The following is an 18,571-nucleotide window of genomic DNA, read 5'->3' as shown; positions in this document are numbered from 1 at the left end:
TCAGTGACGCTAGTGATAGCTTGTTTTAATATAATCAGCTCTGTAATCAACTGACATGTTTGCTATTAAATATTTAAAACTCTCATTGTCGATCAAAAATTTCATATGAACAATGTTAATTAAAGAGGAACGTACTTAAAATACTAGTTTTGTTACTAATATCAAGAAAAAGCTAACTATTTGGCTAGGTTTCTAAAGCAACTTTGCAGCTTTTGGCCATGCAGATATCTAAACATGATTCGTGTATTCAGGACATAGAAAGTACAACAGAATGACTCAACAGTTCCCCATGCATTGTTCTGATGTATGGACGTATACAGAGAGAGAATAATTACAACTGTACTGCATTCATACCAAATGTCTAATACATAGGAATCTATCATAACAGAACATCAGTGGCAAGTGTTAATATCAAACTACATGAACATAATGAACAAATGTTGTTTCCTATATTCTTTGGCTTTGTTGATAGAAATGTTTCCCTTAGTGATTTCAAGAACTGCCTCTTATAAGCAAGTCAAAATACATCACTGCTACAAAACCTAATATTACCAAGTTGTTAACTGCTTACTAGTTACTGAGTTGCTTGGAGACAACCTTAAATTCTTAATAAAATATAATAAAAGAATTTCATTATCTATGTGTCCTGTGTGGTTTAGACCAAACGTTTGTTTAGTATATTCTACTAAATTCTATGGTAATTTATTAGAGTAGACATTAATTTTACCATTGGGAAGTTTTCATATTTATGTATGATAGTAAAAGACTGAGAATCAACATGAACTTTAAATTTGAGCATAAATCGAAAGGGTGTGAATAATGATTAGGAATTATACTATGCTATCATGTTCCAGAGTACAGGCTACATATACAAAATGCTACGTATGAAAAACAAACATAACTATTTTACATTAATATAGGATTTTTAGTGTATTTTTTCCGATTCAATTAATCTCCTAATTCAAAGGATTAAACATAGAATATGCATTAAACATACAAGAGAGTTATAATGCAATAATTATTCAGTCCTGGAAGTTCTTAATCCTCTGCCATTTAATCTAGAGCAATTCATACAAATATGTGAGTGTTGAGGAATACACATATAAATAGCACTTAATGAATCAATGTTGCTCTCTAAAATACACTCACCTGCAACTTCAGAAAACTTCAGTATGAGCCAACTTCTACTTTGGCCAATTTAACTTTTTTGGGGTTTTGCATGCTGGGTCCTGTGCCAAAATCAATGTCCTGACACAAATTCTGATTTTGTGTAATGCTTATTGAACAAGGACTAAAAAGTAGAGCCTTCAAGAAAAGATATGATTCCTATCTCTATGAATAAGTATTGTCATATATTTTATGACTGCCTGTATCCTCACCCGGTTATATAAAAAAAAAAACCCTATTTGTGGTTTTGAGAAGTCAGCAGTATTACACTGATTAATTCCAGCTTGAAAATAACTAATGTTAGTAACTCATGGTATGCCAAATTTGGACTTAATGTGGCAGCTTTATAACTATCCCCAAGGCAAACCTTAGTAAGTCTTCTGAGTAGCAGAGCTTAGTTATTAAAAAAAAGTTGGCCTGCATGAATTTCTATTCAAGATTTCTGATTGCCAGAATTAGGTAACAGCACTCTTAAACAGTAGATTATTAGAATAAAATCCCCCCAAAGCAAGTCCTCAACAAAAAAATAATGCTCACAGCAAATCTGGTGCATTTTTTAGTGGGTTTCTTTGGCTTTTTTTGTTTAAACAAAGAGAAAACAAAATTTTTCTGGCAGTGTGCTGATCAGCCTTTGCTCCTGAGAAAAAGAGCTTCCTCATCCTTCTTTCGGTATAACCATTTCCATCATACATGCTTAGTAACTTAAAGAAAAAGTCTGAAAACACTTATGTGTTGGGTTTTTTTTGCATTTTCTTCACACAGAGTAGTTGTAAAATAAACTTGAAATATATATTAAAATACGCCTCATCAATTCACTTTTGTGTTGTGTTGGGTTTTTTTATATACATCTGTATATGCATTCCCAAAAAGAAGAAAGTGCTGGTTCTCTTTGAACTTGAAAAGAAAACAGAGTAGAAGATTTTGGGTAAAAGTGTTTTTTTCTCAGCAAATTTACTTACCCCGGCAATGTACTCCTTCATCATACCCATCAGAACAGTCATAAACACCATTGCAGAGCTGGGACAAGTGAATACATTTGTTGGTACCGATGCAGCTAATGTAATTCAGGGCACACTTAAAATCTGCTTCCTCAGGACCTAAAAAAGAGACATAAAATTTCTTATACATATTTTTATATCCACAACAAGGCAAAGAAAGTTCAATATTGCATTTCCACTTAAAAGCTAAGGGCAACACTCTATGTATTAGTCCATTTTGCAGATTTTAGTGCATTATCATTACTTTATTTAGGAGAATTAAAATAATCAGAAATGATTAGTCCAATTAAAAGGAAATCAATGGGCCAGAAGATAATTTCCCAAACTACAAGTGTTTTGCAGAGACTAAACTTAAGCTTTTTTTTTTTTTAACATTAAAAACTATCATGAGATTTTTCAATTGCCTTGTGAATTTCATATTATATCAAGAGTCACATCAAGAGTAATAGGAACCACTATTTTCAGGCATTGTTCTGTAGACATGATTGTAGCTATTTATGAAATTACACATAAATGTTACATATTTACGGCTGCATTAGGTCAGAGAAACTGTTCCTCCAGGCCAGGAATCTGCCTCTGAAACTGTGCAGTACAGAGTGGTAGGGGGAAGATAAGGATGCTGAGATTGCTCCCTTTGGGATACCACTCTGGCTGCAATCATCTGTGTCCCCTTATCTCTGTACAGGAGTATTTTAGATACTCTTTTATCTTTAGAAAGGGCTCTGACTGATAAAAACCCCACAACATAATTTCACATGATAAAGACTGAGATTTTTAGCACACTGCAAAGATCATATAGAAGTCTGAAGGGTTTAGGTCATTTAGAGGATGAATCATAATTTATACACGCTATACGATTAGCTAAACAGAGACTGAAGGAGTTGAAATTTTTCAGGAAACAACCTGGAGCTCCTTGATTACTCTTGTTGGAGCCTTGGATCTGTGCTTAGCTCTAACAGATTGTAACAGTTCCCAAGGGAAATATATCTTAGGATTCACTGTGCTAAAGTGCAGTATGCTTGTACCTTCTTAGAGGTACTAACTCTAAGGCAAAGGGCAGAAATCATAAGCAGCAGCTAGAAGTTCCCTGATAACTGGGAAAAACTCAGCTTTGGCAAATCTTGCATCTTGATGTCAGCAGGACAAAGCAAAGGAGAACTCTGGGGGGAGTTTATGATTTCTGTAATGAATACAGACAGCTTCTAGCACAGCCCATTAAATAAAAATCCTAACTTACAAAACTTGTCCTAATTAAAAAACTTAAATTAAAAATTCCGCCTGCTGTCAGGAAGCTGTCCACCATTTAGAGTGTGCACAACAAAATACCAATTTTTCATGGCTTACAGTGGTTTTTCATGGTTTTCATGGTTTACAATGTATTTGCCTGTATTCTTTTAGGCAACTCCCATTGGCACAGGGTGTTTCCCTTCCCCAAGCAGAGCATGTGCCCTAAAAAGCATGCATCTTCTATGAAGGAAGACATGAACAAAATGTAGCTTCTTCCTTTCATCTCTGACCTTTCCAGCTTCACACTTTGCATCAATGGAGTGACACCAGATACATCCGTGATGTACCACTGATTAACAGAACCAGGGCACACTGATACTAGGGATAAAAAAGGCAATGTATATGGGAATGAATGCACTCTGCCTCAACAATTTGCGTACTTCCAGGTGGGAAAAAAAAAACAACACAAACATTTTTTATTGTGGCTTTGTGCTACATACTGTTTTTCAAGAAAACTGCATTCCTAAACCAAGGGTAAGGGTCTAAATATCTTTTGAACACAAAGAAAACAAACACCTGTTCTGAATGTGCTCTAGGTTAAGTAATTGCTAAGTGAATGTAGAGGTATTAAAACACTTCATAAATAATACATTTTTCTTGTTTTCCAGTAAAATGTAGGAGAATATTAACAACAGAAATCAGAGAGATTATTAAAACCTATCCTACATGTTTGATATGAAGACCACAGTAAGAAAGGAGACAGCTGTGACCTTCTGGTGCTGGCAGAGACTGCTGCATCATGGGGGCAGTGTGGCTCCATGCCCTTCCCAGGCTGGGTGTTGAGGGTTTGTTTTTTTTTTTGGCTCGGGCTTCAGGTATTCTACTCCCTTTTCTGTTACCTGGATGTAGAACACTTTATTCCATGAACCATTCTGTGCACATGTGCACATAAAGCTCCCTACAATATCAACAACCTCTGGCAGTGCCTAGCGTTCCTCCAGAACTGGTTTAACTCTGCTGAGCTTTCAAAGAACATAAATAAAGCAGCTTTGGAGAGCCAATGGCAGGTAGGTTTAATTTGATTTCCATTTCAGTTGCATCAGGACTCAAATACACCTAACACTTTACTAAACCAAACTAATTTTCTGATTTGCCATTTATAGCTTGGCTTGTTCACTGCATTAGAGCAGCTGTGAACAGAGCATGTGGAATGAAAAAAAATAATTTTCTTCTACAGAAGAGAACATTCATTAGAAAAACTTAGGTCTGTGAAGCATGTTAACCTGTATTACTTATATATAAACCCAAGACTGCTAGAGGGCTTTCAGCATTCATTCCTTATCAAACAGAAAACTGAGATTTGTGACCAAAAAATACATAAAGCATAAATATATAAGCATAAATATTTATCCTCTAAACTTAATGAGTGAAAAGAATGAATCTCTTAACTAACTTCTAAACTCTCAGTAGGACTTCTGAGTCTGATATTCCCGTCTACAGATTTTGGGATTTAATTTTGATTTTATGCTTCCTGCTTTAAAAATACAAGATTCCTTCAGGACACAAACATCCTGCAATTTTAAACATACTCTCTAAATTAAAATACTAGTAGGGAGCTTCCTAAATTAGATTTCTTTGATTGCAAACTGCGCATGGGAGAAAACTGAAATATGCTCCAAGAAGTATTATTCACATTGTTTTGTTTTCAAGAGAAATGTTATGCATTACTTGTGAAAACAGAAAGGTTAAGATGAAAAGAGATTAACTGATTCATGTGATTAAGATAAATTTATACATACTTTCTGTTTCCTTACTAGCATGATACTTTGGAAGTCAACTTGATTTGTCAATGAAGATGAACGTCAGTCAAAAAAAGCCTTATCTTATAGAAGACTTGTGACCTATTTTGTCTGCAAAATGACTCTAAAAGGTCTCAATCATCCACAGGCAGTGGAACCAGGCAGCATGTCCCAAGCCCTCCCTGCCAACACTTCCTACCCCTTTCATTGGACAAAAAAATTAAGCTAAACAAAGCTTGGATACCCTTGAAGCAGCTTTTCCCACTGACTCCTACCCAGCAACTGCATTTTCTGAAACGTCTAATGCAAATAAAGATGAGTGGCTTTTTATCTTGTTTACTCCTCTTCCCTCTTCCTTTAGCAGACAGTCACTTCTAGCAGCATTATCAAGTGAACTTTGGGAAAAAGAATTTAAAAGTGTTCTTCTTCAAAATAATCTCAGTGTATTTTACATCAGTGCAAGAATGCTAAGAATATAAAAGACAGATGGTGTCTTTTCTTCCCTTAGAAAGACAAAGTAATTCCCAGCCTTGCTGGTTGGTGGAAAAATTGTCAAAACTACTGGCTGTAATTATGGTAATACAACATCTCGATGTTTCAAACACTCATACCAGGACACCACTTGGAGGGTGGAGAGGATAGAAGCAGCATTGCTTATGCAGTGCTGTGCAGCTCAAGAGATTCTGGCTCAGGAAGCAGAATATCTAACTCTCCCCTTGGTGTAACTGTCTGATGGCTAAACAAGAAATGGTAAAAAAGCCTAACTGCAGAAAGATGAGCCAGGGCCAGAGGGATCGCCCTGGGCTTGGCAGCTAGGGGCATCCCACCCCAGCTGGTGGGTGGCTGGGGCAGCCTCAGCCTGCGTCATTGGGCACCTCCATAGGGATGAGCCACCAGGTCTGCCCAAAGAGGGGGGGGTCAGGATCAGGATGGCCATTTCTGATGCGTTCAACCTGTGTCAAGGCTCACTGCACCTTCCCAGCATGTGAGAAAACATGGAAGAAAACTGCACCATGTTTTCACAATACCTGTGCAGTCTACAGTAAATCTATCTGCAGTCCCTTCAATGAAAGTGCCCTTACTTCAATGGGGGTTGAGAAAAGTTAAGAGACTTCTTATGACACCCTTCAGCAGGAGACAATGGGATCTATCCAGCACAACCTGTGGTTTCCCACTGAAGAAACATCATGAGAAAGTATTAAAGGCCTCTATCAAAATTAGCAGAGAGATTTTACCATGCACTTTGGTCATGGTATCTGTCTTGAGTTTGTGCTTAATCAAAAATCTACCCGTCCCACTTCAGGATCATGCTACACTTAATTTCAAAGAAGAGAGTGCAAGTAGAATCTACAAGCTGATTATTTCAACTGGGTTTTGTTATCACAAGAAATATACAAGTGCTTATTAGCAAAAAATTATGGATGAACATTATTTCATTATGTACATTTCCTTCTTCTAGAAACATTGCCCCAAATTTAATGTAAATTAAGGTATAAATTTGTGTGCTAAGATTACTGAGAAATTACAAAGTATGAATAAAAGATATTCGCAAAGGCTGCAGAGATAGCCAGACAAAAGAAGACATATTGGAATGCTCAGCACAAATTCAAGGTCCACAAAAAGTTACTAAATTACAGTAAACCCCCCCCCCACACACACTTCTTGCAAATTTATCTAGAGCTGCTCATATTTGACAACTGCTTATAAAAAGCATCAAAGCTGCTACTTCTGAATATTTTTTTTCACCATTGTCTTTCTCAACTAAGTTTTTAAAAAGTGCTTTATCTTGCAACATCTCAGGTAAGTAGTCAGACTTTTAAATAAGAGATTAGGCAGCCAAATGTAGTAGATCCCTTTTAAATTACTGCACCCAATTTACTTTAAGACCGGCAATTTTCCAGCAGCTCTTATCCTGCACTGTCCTCAGCCACAAGAAACAATTAAAGCAAAGTATGGGATGCCTTCAAAAATTCTCATTTGTGTTGTACATCAGTGACTTACAGATCCATTTTGCTCTCTTAAGTGTCCTTAGGGAATGAACCTTCTCCACAGTGAGCAGTTACCCCAAACAAAACCTTATTCCGCTGATTCAGTGGCCTTTAAATTCAACTCTGTTTGCATGCATAGGTGGGAACCCTTGAAAGGTATTTTGTACCTTTCCAGGTACTAAAGCACCAACACGCAGTGGATGGAATCTGGCCAAAAGAAAATGGTAATTTTGATGAAAATATCAGAGTTATCAAGAAATGTCTTTTACTGTTCTGATTGCAGCACATGTTTCTCTAGAGAAGTTTTGGTATAGCAACTATCATGGTCTTCTCTGTGGTATTATCAAATGAAGCTGATTAATGACTGTAAATAAGACAAAAAAGCCCAAAGTTCAGAAAGAATAATCCACGGAACTTGTAGGAACTCTCTGGATAAATGTTGGCTTAAGTGAAAATACTCCACTCTGGTACAATACAGTACATGTGCAATACAGATTGTGAGACCTGTTTCTCCCTGTTAGCTTGCCTCCTATGCACTGCCATACCCCATTTCTGCTGTGGACTCAGACTGCAGTTTAGGATATTTAATCTTGCAGAACCAATTAAAAAACTTAGTATTTATTCTCTAATGAAGCTCTTGGCATAAGAAGCAACATGCCACATCCAGGCAAGTCTAACATAAAATATCTGATACAGTTTTAAAAGGTGAGAAATCATCCTCACAAATGTTTTTTACATTTATTATGTTAAATGTATGAAAAATTTCAAAGAGGCTGGATGCTACATATTAATTTCTGTAGTTAGAGGTTAATGTGTAAAATGTAAACTAAATACACATGGTATCCCATGGTATCAGAATTGCTTTAAAGAGTAATTTTTCACACAGACTAGATAGATGCACACTTTTAATATCAGAACTTTGAATGATGGGGATAAATTTATGGAAATTACCTAAAAATCTTTACTCTTTGATATTTATATATATGCAAAGAAATTATTTCATATTTAATAAGGATTGATGTATCATAAGTAACCTCTTATTCATTGCTACTTTTATTCATATGCATTATTCAACCACATAGACTACTAGTGGATATAAATTTGAAGTCACCTTCAATTAAGTCAGGTATTCACTGGTCCATGAAAGAAGGAGAATAATAAACACATATGGTAGGATGTGGACAACTGAAAAAAGAAGGAAAGCAGGCGAAATATTGTACTGTCTGCAACAGAACAGTAGCTGTAACCTCTGACCTCACAGGCACTATGACAACATGCTTATTGTCACCAAAATAATATTTCACAATAAAGAATAAAACCTGTAGCAGCCAGCAGGTTTGTGAGGGTGCAGAAGAATGAATATAGTTATATAACTATAGTTATCGTGCACCCTCATAACTTCTGGCCAAATGTAAGAGATGAGCTAAAGAGTATAGGAAGCAACACTGAAACAAACAGAAACAACAGAGAAAATTAAGAACTTGAGAAATCAAAAGATGGCTTTGAGTCATCACAGTCTGAAAATCAGTCACCAGTGCTGATTCACATTCCTCACACGTCTAGCACCAAGTGTCTTATCTCTCCTCTCCCTCTATAAACAGGAGTGTCGACATAAACAGCCCTCTGGTATCTACTTCCCTTTTCAAGAACAGGCTTTGGTTCGTTGTGTTTTATATAGGAAGAAGAAACACAGATCTTCAATCCAGAGTTTCCCAAGTCCAATCAAGGATTTGTACTGATATCAGTCTGGGCTTAGAGTGCTGCACCCTCAGAATGCCTGTTAAACAACACTAAGTTGGGTGGGACAGTTGACCTGCTTGGAAGGCTCAACAGAGGGATCTGGACAGGCTGGACTGACAGGTCAAGGCCAGCTATCTGAGGTTCAACAAGGCTCAGTGCTGGGTCCTGCACCTGGGTCACTCCCTGCTGTGCAATGCTACAGGCTTAGGGAAGAGTGGCTGGAAAGCTGCCTGATGGAAAAGGACCTGGGGGTGTTGGTCAACAGTGGCTGAACATGAGCCAGCTTGTGCCCAGGCAGCCAAGAACGCCAAAAGCATCCTTGCTTGCGTTAGAAATAGCATAGCAAGCAGGACTAGGGAAGTGATTATCCCCTGTACTCAGCCCTGGTGAGGCTGTGCCTTGAATAGTGTTCACTTTTGGGCCACTCACTACAAGACAGACACTGAGGTGCTGGAAGACACCCAGAAAAGGGCAATGAAGCTGGTGAAAGGTCTGAAACATGACTTAAAAGGAGTGGCTGAGGTAATTGGGGTTGTTAGGCCTAAAGAAAAAGAGGCTGAGAGGAAGAGACTTTATCTCTCTCAACAACTACCTGAAAGGTGCAGTGAGGTGGGGGTTGGGCTCTTCTCCCAAGTAACAAGTGATAGGACAAAGGGGAAAGGGCCTCAAGATGACCCAGAGGAGGTTTAGACTGGATATTTCTTCACAGAAAGGTTTGTCAAGCACTGGAACAGGCTGCCCAGGAACCGGTAGACTTACCATCCCTGAAGGGATTCAAGAGATGTGTAGATGTGGCACTCAGACACATGGTTTAGTGGTGGTCTTGGCAGTGCTTAGTTAACAGTTAGACTTGATGATCTTAAAGGCCTTTTGTCAACCTAAACGATTCTATGATATATAATTCAGCCAGTAAAAAACTCATAATTAAAAAACAAACAAACAAACCAACATGATGGATGGACCACTCGGTGGATAAAGAACTGGCTGGATGGCCACAAGCAAAGAGTTGTGGTCAATGGCTCAATGTCCAGCTGGAGACCAGTAATGAATGGTATCCCTCAGGGATCGGTGTTGGGACCGGTCTTGTTCAATATCTTCGTCACTGACATGGACAGTGGGATTGAGTGCGCCCTCAGCAAGTTTGCTGACGACCCCAAGGTGTGTGGTTCATTTGATACACTGGAGGGCAGGAATGCCATCCAGAGGGACCTTGACACGCTTGTGGGGTGGGCTGATGCCAACCTTATGAAGTTTAACCATGACAAGTGCAAGGTCCTACACCTGGGTCAGAGCAATCCCTGGCACAGCTACAGGTTGGGCAGAGAAGAGATTCAGAGCAGCCCTGCAGAGAAGGACTTGGGGATGTTGGTTGATGAGAAAATGAACATGAGCTGGCTTCATGCTCTTGTGAGACCTCACCTGGAGTATTGTGTGCAGTTCTGGTGTCCTCAACATAAAAAGGACATGGAACAGGTCCAGAGAAGGGCCACAAGGATGATCAGGGGACTGGAGTTCCTCTTGTATGAAGATAGGCTGAGCAAGTTAGGGCTGTTCAGCCTGGAGAAGAGAAGGCTGTGTGAAGACCACACAGCAGCCTTCCAGCATCTGAAGGAGGGCTATAGGAATGCTGGGGATGGACTCTTCATTAGGGACTGTAGTGACAGGACAAGGGGTAATGGGTTAAAATTTAAACAGGGGAAGATTAGATTGGACATAAGGAGGAAATTCTTTCCTGTTAGTGTGGTAAGGCACTGGAATGGGTTGCCAAGAGAGGTTGTGAATGCTCCATCCCTGGCAGTTTTCAAGACCAGGTTGGACGAAGCCTTGGGTGGCATGGTTTAGTGTGAGGTGTCCCTGCCCATGGCAGTGGGCTTGGAAGTAGATGATCTAAAGGTCCTTTCCAACCCTAACCATTCTATGATTCTATGAAACAATAACAACAAACACAAAAACCGTGAAAATCACTTCAAAGGATGGTTTTCAATTTTGTGTGCTACTGTGGACAAAATAGACAAAACAGTTCAAAAGGTTATCTGCTTCTAAAACTTAACAAGCCTCCTAGGGGTACACACTCCAGTTTCCACAGTCCTGTGAAAGGCTTTTAGCACTGGCACTGATACTATATACAAATGAATTCACAGGTGCAAAACACAGCATACAGATACTGGATTTAGGATGCTCTACAGTTGCTTGCCTTTTTCTCTTTGTTTTTGTAAGTACTACACAAAAGCAATCAGCAGAGAGTCTAAATCTTATATTATATAACAACTTTAATTGTTTAAATGCTTCTTTTTTTTTAAAAACATGAACACTGTTTGCATACTGCCACTATAATGACTCTGTCAGGATCTCTATTTGAGATGGCTCTCCTGCAAACACTTTCCTTTTGGCTTTTTCCTGATCGCTGCTTTCCATGTGTCAGACACTTGCTCATCTTCACTGCACAGCTGTAAATAATTAACAAAGCCACAGGACTCATCTTTTCTATCATAATGTAGCTGATAGCCACTGGAGAGAAGTAGAAAAGCTATGCTGAAGGTTGCACTAAGGCTGTTGAAGATTAAAAATGAGGTAGAAGAAATTTTTTTGAAACAGCTCAGGTTTGTATCATTCTCCAAACATCCCTCTGGGCAGACATAGGCTAGGATGGGTCTGGAGTCAGAATACAGCTCTTTAGGTCGTCAGGCCAAGAGCACCCACCAGAATTGGGACTTGAATTAAAATTAGGTTTTGCCTAACATGAATCTCCCTCCTAAAGCTATAAAAGACGCAGGGGCAATAGGACTGATAATACTGAAATTAGATCATAAGAGCAAAATCCACCTAGATTCTTAAATGCAGTTGGATATTTTGCATCCAAAAATTATCTCAAATAGAAAGCTCCCCAGGCTGAAGGGAGAGAAGACCACATCCTCAGCCAAAACCCATCTAATATAACAGTTCTACAAGACTGGGGTAATTTTTCACCGAATGGCTCTAAACTTAACCATTTCTGGATTGAACAGCATAAAAATGTGTTTGTATTTTTTTATTATTTTATTTTTTTTTAAACAAGGTTAAAGGTGGTCAGATAAATTGGTGGTGGCCACAAAGGAACAGCAAACCTTACTTGCCCCCCAAGTTTTCTGCAGCCTTTCTAATTATTAAAAAAACCCAATGGACAAATTATGAGAGAGGCAAAAAGAAGTGGAGAGTAAACGATACTGGATTTGCCTGGAGTGTTCCAATATTTTTCCCACTGTCTCAGAAGATTAATGTAATTAATCAGTTAATAAATATATAGTACTTAAAGACTGCCAGACTGCATGAGAATAAAAATTAGTTTGGGGAAGAGGGCAATGCAGACACATAACTTTGTAGAACTGACAAGAACCTAAAGACCAAAAGAGGAATATGTCTTAATGTTTTTTGTTTTGTTTTTTTTTTTTTAAGGTTTCATATTTTGGGATGCCAGTGAAAATATCTTTATTGATACCACCAGCAGGGTTTCATCTTTATGCAATAAGGCAACAGAGTACACTTTGCATATCGCGCATTTCAAAGACATTTCCATCCCTACAGACCAGATTATAAAATTCTGGCCTTTAGTGAAGTTAAGATAAATAGATTAATTTTTACCTATTGCTTAAATCAAAACCTTCTGTTCTCTCTATTGTTTCATTAGATGCTGGCAAACTCATCTTTTCTGTACACATTATCTGACTTTCATGGTCCAAGACTTAACAACTACCTTTGTTTTATGAACTCTATAAATACCGGCCTATCAACATATATAGATTGCCTAAAAAAAGGAATCTATAACTTACTATCATGTTAAAACAGTAAATCACACTTTGTCATTCCCTATACTTGAATACCCTAGAGTTGTGAATATAAATACATTAGGAATTGGTCTTGCACAGTGTTTAAATATCAGGTATTTCTTAAATATTTGTAAATTTCACCCTTAAAATTTTTATTTGGATTTGGCATAAATATAAAAATGTAACCTTGCAATATTACTTTGTGCAGAAGAAAATGCATTATGCCACACAAGGTATCAAAAAACCCACAAAAAAACCCAACTCTTTGAGGTCAGAAAATGCCAATAAAAATATCTAGCTGTAGAGAAAATGGGTTGATGTTTGGTAGTAAGAAGAATGAAGAACTCATTAAAGGAGACATAGCATGAACACTTTGTAAAAATCAAGGCTCTATGTTGTCTCGCAAAACTGAGTGTGCCTGTGGCGTCTGGTTAAAAACAACAATAAAACAATTCTCACCACTATAATCTTCCATCAAAACTGCCCAGCATAATACAGTTATGCATCAATGAGTTTTAGTATTTTTATATACTTGCTCAATGACAGCAGCTTCAACTTGTGCAGTGAAAGTTACCATATAGACAACAAGAGAGAGAAAATTTCTCTTCTTTGTTGCAGTCCCTGAAAATTAAAAGAAACCCTGAACTATGCTTTTACTAAGCTTTTGCGGGTAGGATGTATCAGAATGTAAAAGAAGATCCTTCTATGCATCTATACATAAACAAAAACACTTGCAAATTTATATTCCATACTTATTTCTGAAGAAGCCCTGGTTATTTTTTGAGAATGGATTTGCAAACACTGCCAATGAAAACCGTAGAAAGAGGAGGGAAAAAAAGCCACTGTTTTCAGGAAGCCACAATAATTAATATTCTTTGTACTTGCAGAGACAAACAAGCTTTGTTAATGGATTTTTTTGGGTGTGTGTGATTTACTAGAACACGCTAATGCAATACTTTATGATCAATGAAGTAAAAAATGAATATTGTCTCATGTAGTTGGTCATTCCTCATTAGTTGTAAGGAAGCTATTTTGAATTTGGAGATTTTTACTTAATTACTGCCGCACATCTCAAGGCTGTCTTGTGTCAACTGTTGCAATGACTTGCTGTCTCTGCACAATACAGATTGGGCTGCTAAAAGAGTTTCAGTTTGAGAAAAAAGATAATGAGGCAAACAAAAGAAGTGTCAATTACTCCCACAATTAAAGTACCTAATACCAGCAATATCAACACAACATTTATGTTATAGATATTTACACATCCAAAATGTATAAATGTCAGTGGATAAATGCATGTAGGTGTTCTTTATAGAACAATATAGTGGCGTAATTGAATGGCTGGATCCGGCACAGAAGTGCTACTGAATCTGTGCAGTATACTGTTAAACAGTATAAAAATGTGTTTGACTATATTTACACACATCATCCCTCTCTGTATATTCCATTCTACTGTGTTACAGCTCGGCTCTTCGTTAAAGTACAGAATTCTACCAAAATAAAAGAACAGGAGTTATTTACTGGATCCTATCTGTAACAAGCTCTGGAAATTTTGATGGAAATCCTTCCATGGCCCACATCTTGGGAACATTTATGCACCCACACAGAACCTCAGAAATGCCTGTGGGTTCAGAGCAAATTTACTAAGCTCATGTTCACATCAGCAGAACTGGAATTGAAATCCAGAAACAGTTCTCAAGTCCAAAATAACATGAATTTTCATAGATTTGATGAGATTTCTAACCTAAGACACTGTTTTAAAAAAACAGAAAGGAGAACAGCATGCACTGATACCTGAACTTATTTTAAAAAGCAAAATAAAATGAAGTTCCCATCTCATTTTCAATACATTAAGGTTTTTTAGCAGATGATATTGGTATCAACACACATTTTATGATTTTGGGGTAGCAATTTGCCATTAAAATGTGTGATTAATGTTCTATAACCACAGGAAAATTCAGCTTAGAGGGCTGACATTTTCTAAATATTTCTTCTTTTTTCTTTAAAAAAAAAAAAGTTATTAAATCTGCATTACTTATTTTAAAAATTTTATATGTTTAATTCAGCCTTACTACAGTAACTTAGAAATACATATCCTGCATTTTTAAACTGAGCTAGGTACTTTGCAATCATAAATTTATTAATTTTTATTTTGTACACACATAAAAGAAAATTACATCTAATTAAAATAAACTGTGAGATTTCTTTCTTATACAGTCAAACACTGAAATGACAAGAATCAATTTTAATTGTTCTAAGTAGAAAATTTAACATGATAAACAATTTAATCAGGTTTGTTGAAGTATATTCTGTTTCATAAAGGTTAACATTACAGGGCTTTATATTGTATAGACACTGAAGATCTTATTTGATTCACTATTATCCTATGACTATAAACTGACCTGGAATACCTTTAATTTCCAACAAAACGTAACATGTAGTGTACATCAAAGTAAAACTTTCTGTCTCTTCCAACATATCCACATCCTAACTTCCTTAGAAACAAATACATGGGAACCAAAACTGATATGAACAAAAAATTAGAACAGCTGGTATAGAATCCTATATTGCTTATAGGAAATGTTAAATGAGTAATTTCCAGAGACTTCTAACAGGCTTTGCGGTGTGATAGGTACTACAATTCAGAGAGAAAATTAGTTTCATATGTTTCCCAGCTACAAAATAAAATAACATTTTCTCCCTATTTCTGTACTTACAGAATAATTCTAAAGCAACATTATTTAACATGATTCACCCTTGTTTGAATCTTTTTCACAATACAAAACCCGAAGTGCCTTTAGATAACAGCACAGTGGAAGCAGACAAAGAACCCATGTAAGACACAAACATAGTATATCTTAGAAAGCAAGCCAACACTCTCTATCCCTTTCAAGACAGATCTGTCCCCATTATTGGACATGTACTAATGAAATTCATGGGAAAGTTCCAGCTCATTCACCTCCATTTCCTCTGAAAGATTTTGCTGAACTCAAGGCCAGGCCCCCTCAACTGCGATTGAATACAAACACCTAGAGACATGAGCCTTATCCACCAGAGGCTTCTGCTGGCATATACACAAGATTGCAAAGAGCTGAAGTGCTCATGATATATCTGAAGTAATGCTTTAAAATGTCAGTTTCAGTGTGATTCTATATAATAATGTTTTCTGAAGCAAAAATTGGTAGTTCACCATTAAAATAATAGTTCAGCATACTAGAATTTTCAGCAGCCTATGCCTGGCTCTTAACAGAATCCCCACCAAGAGCAGGGACAGAGGCATTATAGTCTGGTCACTCTGAGCAAGCAAGAACAATTTCATGTGAAATATAGAGGAAAAACAGTGCGGAAAAAATGTAATTTGCCTGCTGAGTTCCAGTCCCTGAGAAGAGCTACAGACACTTTCTTCCTCATCAGCCAATAATACAGTTTTTCAGAGTGGAACATTCAGGCTTTTCATTTCTTATAATGTATTTTAAGCTTTCCACCATGTCCTAGAAGAGCTGAATACTTCAGAGGACTCAGAGGATAGGTAGTCCAGAAGTGCACGTACTTCAGCAGAGGCAAAGGGAAGTGAATTGTAATACCTGAATGTTAATAACTACAATAACCCAAACCACATTCACCTTTTATCACATCTGGCACCATTACTTCTAAAAGCAAGAATGCCATAAAACTGAGGAAGCAACACAGTTAACATTGTTATGGTCTGACCAAAACCTGCTACACCTAAATGTGAATGATAACTACAATGTGAGTAAGAACAACTCATGCAAGTCTCAGGTGTGACTTTTTGAAAGCTTTCCTACCTGACAAGGCATGCTGTGAGAAGGTAATGTAGTGAGAAAAGAAAGGTACCTGCTCCCAAGAAGGAACTTAAATGAGGAAAGAGAAGTAGTTGAGTTTTGTACTTCATCTTGTACTTCACAATGACAGATGCCCCATCCCTGGAAACATTTCAAGTTCAGGTTGGATGGGTCTATGAGCAACATGATCTAGTTGAAGATGTCCCCGCTTATTGCAGGGAGTTGGACCAGATGACCTTCAAAGGTTCCTTCCAAGACAAAACTATGCTATGATTCTGTAATGTTCTCAGTCTCTTCTCCTTTCCTTTCCTCAATAAGGTAGCATTATTAAGCTATAGGATTCATCATCTGTGACTAGGGAAATCACTTCCATTAAGGGAAGCCTGAAACAGTGCTTCCTAAATAATCCAACCTTTACTGGTACTCATCAAGGTCTATCAGAAGGGTGTGTGTCATGTAAAATTCTTAATATTTTCAATTGCAATTCTATACTCAGTTTTACCTTTACAGGCACAGAATCCTGCCCTTCAAGAACAGTGGTGACACTAATAACATCAAACTGATTATTATTATACATTAAAAAGCAAACAAACAACAAGCCCTTTAAGACGTGATTCCTAAATACTACTCGTGAATCAGTGTTCAGTAATTATTACTGAATATGAGCAGTATTTATAAAATGGATAGGCTTACTGCAGCTCAGAATAAGTGCTGCAATTTAAATATCTTTTGAGTAAGGACATTTACTGTTCATTTTAAATAAAAAAGTGGAAATTTTCCAGGAAAGTGACAGTATGTAACAGATACTGTTGGGATACTGGTGGTGTTTTTTTTTTTTTAAAGTCTACAATGGTTGGCTAAATCATGACAGAAAGTATATATCTGATAACTGCAGAATGGGTAAGTTTGAATGCTGTCAGAATTCTTTACACTCCTTACCATCAGATTATAGGAGAAGTAGCTCATTCACTTTAATTTCAAGAAAATCTTTTTGTGGTTACTGCACCTATCTGCTTTGCTCTGGCATTTGGTGAAGCACAAAAGTCACTTTATTCTGCTGAAAGCAGCTCAGAAAGAAAAGATTGTAATATCCGTATTTTACCTGAATACATTTCTAAGGACTTTTAGGACATATATATTTAAAGGATTCCATTTACAGACTGCTGCATTGACAATTTTATCCGATTAATCTCAACAGTTTGCCTTTGTGCTGTGTATTTCTGGGTTAGGACTTAAAAAGTAACATAATTGAGTTCATTTTCTTAGCAATGCTTGGCTTTCATCCATGCTCAGCTCCTATTAACCTTAAGCAACGTCCACAAGAGCAGGATGCAGTTATCATGCATTCGTATTTTTTTAATGTTCAGTTTCTTACACCACTATGTCTCATATTTCTTTCCTGAGTAAAGCAATCAATGGGGTCCACAGATATTTTGCTTTAAAAACATTTGCAAACATTTAATTTTGTGTCTGGCCACTACCTCCCACAACTTCAGAAGTTCTGGGTCTAGATCCAGAGCATGTAACGCATGTGGAGTAAAATCAACTGAAATTAGGTCAATTAAATGAAATACTGAGACTGGAAATGTTTTCTAAGCTTACCATTTCCACTTCCAAGTAGCACTATGCAGAAACACCTGAGAGAGCTCAAAACACAGCTGTTTGCACAGTACACTGAAGCATCATGGTAGGGATGCTAGCTCAGCTGCCACAAACAAACTTTAAATTATATTAATTTACCTTGATCATTAACTCCAGCTGGGATAGACCTGGGCTTTCAGTGCTGCAAGTATATGAATGCTGGTTCTTATAGCCCTGAGGCAAAGAGGAAAGTGAATATTGTTTCTTATTTCTCAGCCAAAGAACTGGACTGAAGGTTAAAAGGATGGAAGTTGCTAATAGACTGAAGAATTTGTATTGCCTTTTTTGTGTTTTGCTGGAAAAAGACAGGGGCAAGTAGAGTTCCCCAGTTATCTTTTTGAGAGCTGTTTGATTGCTGCACAAATAGTATGCTGTTTGAATGTGCACAATATTTTAGTACAAAGACTG

At 37.2% G+C, this 18,571-nt stretch overlaps 1 protein-coding gene across 1 annotated transcript in view; it reads right to left on the bottom strand.

Annotated features, from left to right (window-relative positions):
* LRP1B (LDL receptor related protein 1B) overlaps positions 1 to 18,571 on the bottom strand; it is a 781,126-nt gene that overhangs the window by 476,111 nt on the left and 286,444 nt on the right. Inside the window, exon 2 of the mRNA XM_057401813.1 lies at positions 2,127 to 2,264. Within this exon, the coding sequence (XP_057257796.1) occupies positions 2,127 to 2,264 (138 nt within the window). The remainder of the gene's footprint in view (positions 1 to 2,126; positions 2,265 to 18,571) is intronic.

This window comes from Pezoporus wallicus, unplaced genomic scaffold (genome assembly GCF_028554395.1).
Source record: "Pezoporus wallicus isolate ANWC-B61680 ecotype Strahan unplaced genomic scaffold, APGP_CSIRO_Pwel_v1 contig_865, whole genome shotgun sequence".
In the NCBI taxonomy this organism is placed as follows: domain Eukaryota; kingdom Metazoa; phylum Chordata; class Aves; order Psittaciformes; family Psittacidae; genus Pezoporus; species Pezoporus wallicus.
The sequence above is the reverse complement of the archived record's forward strand: the minus strand, read 5'-3'. Positions and strand labels throughout refer to the sequence as shown.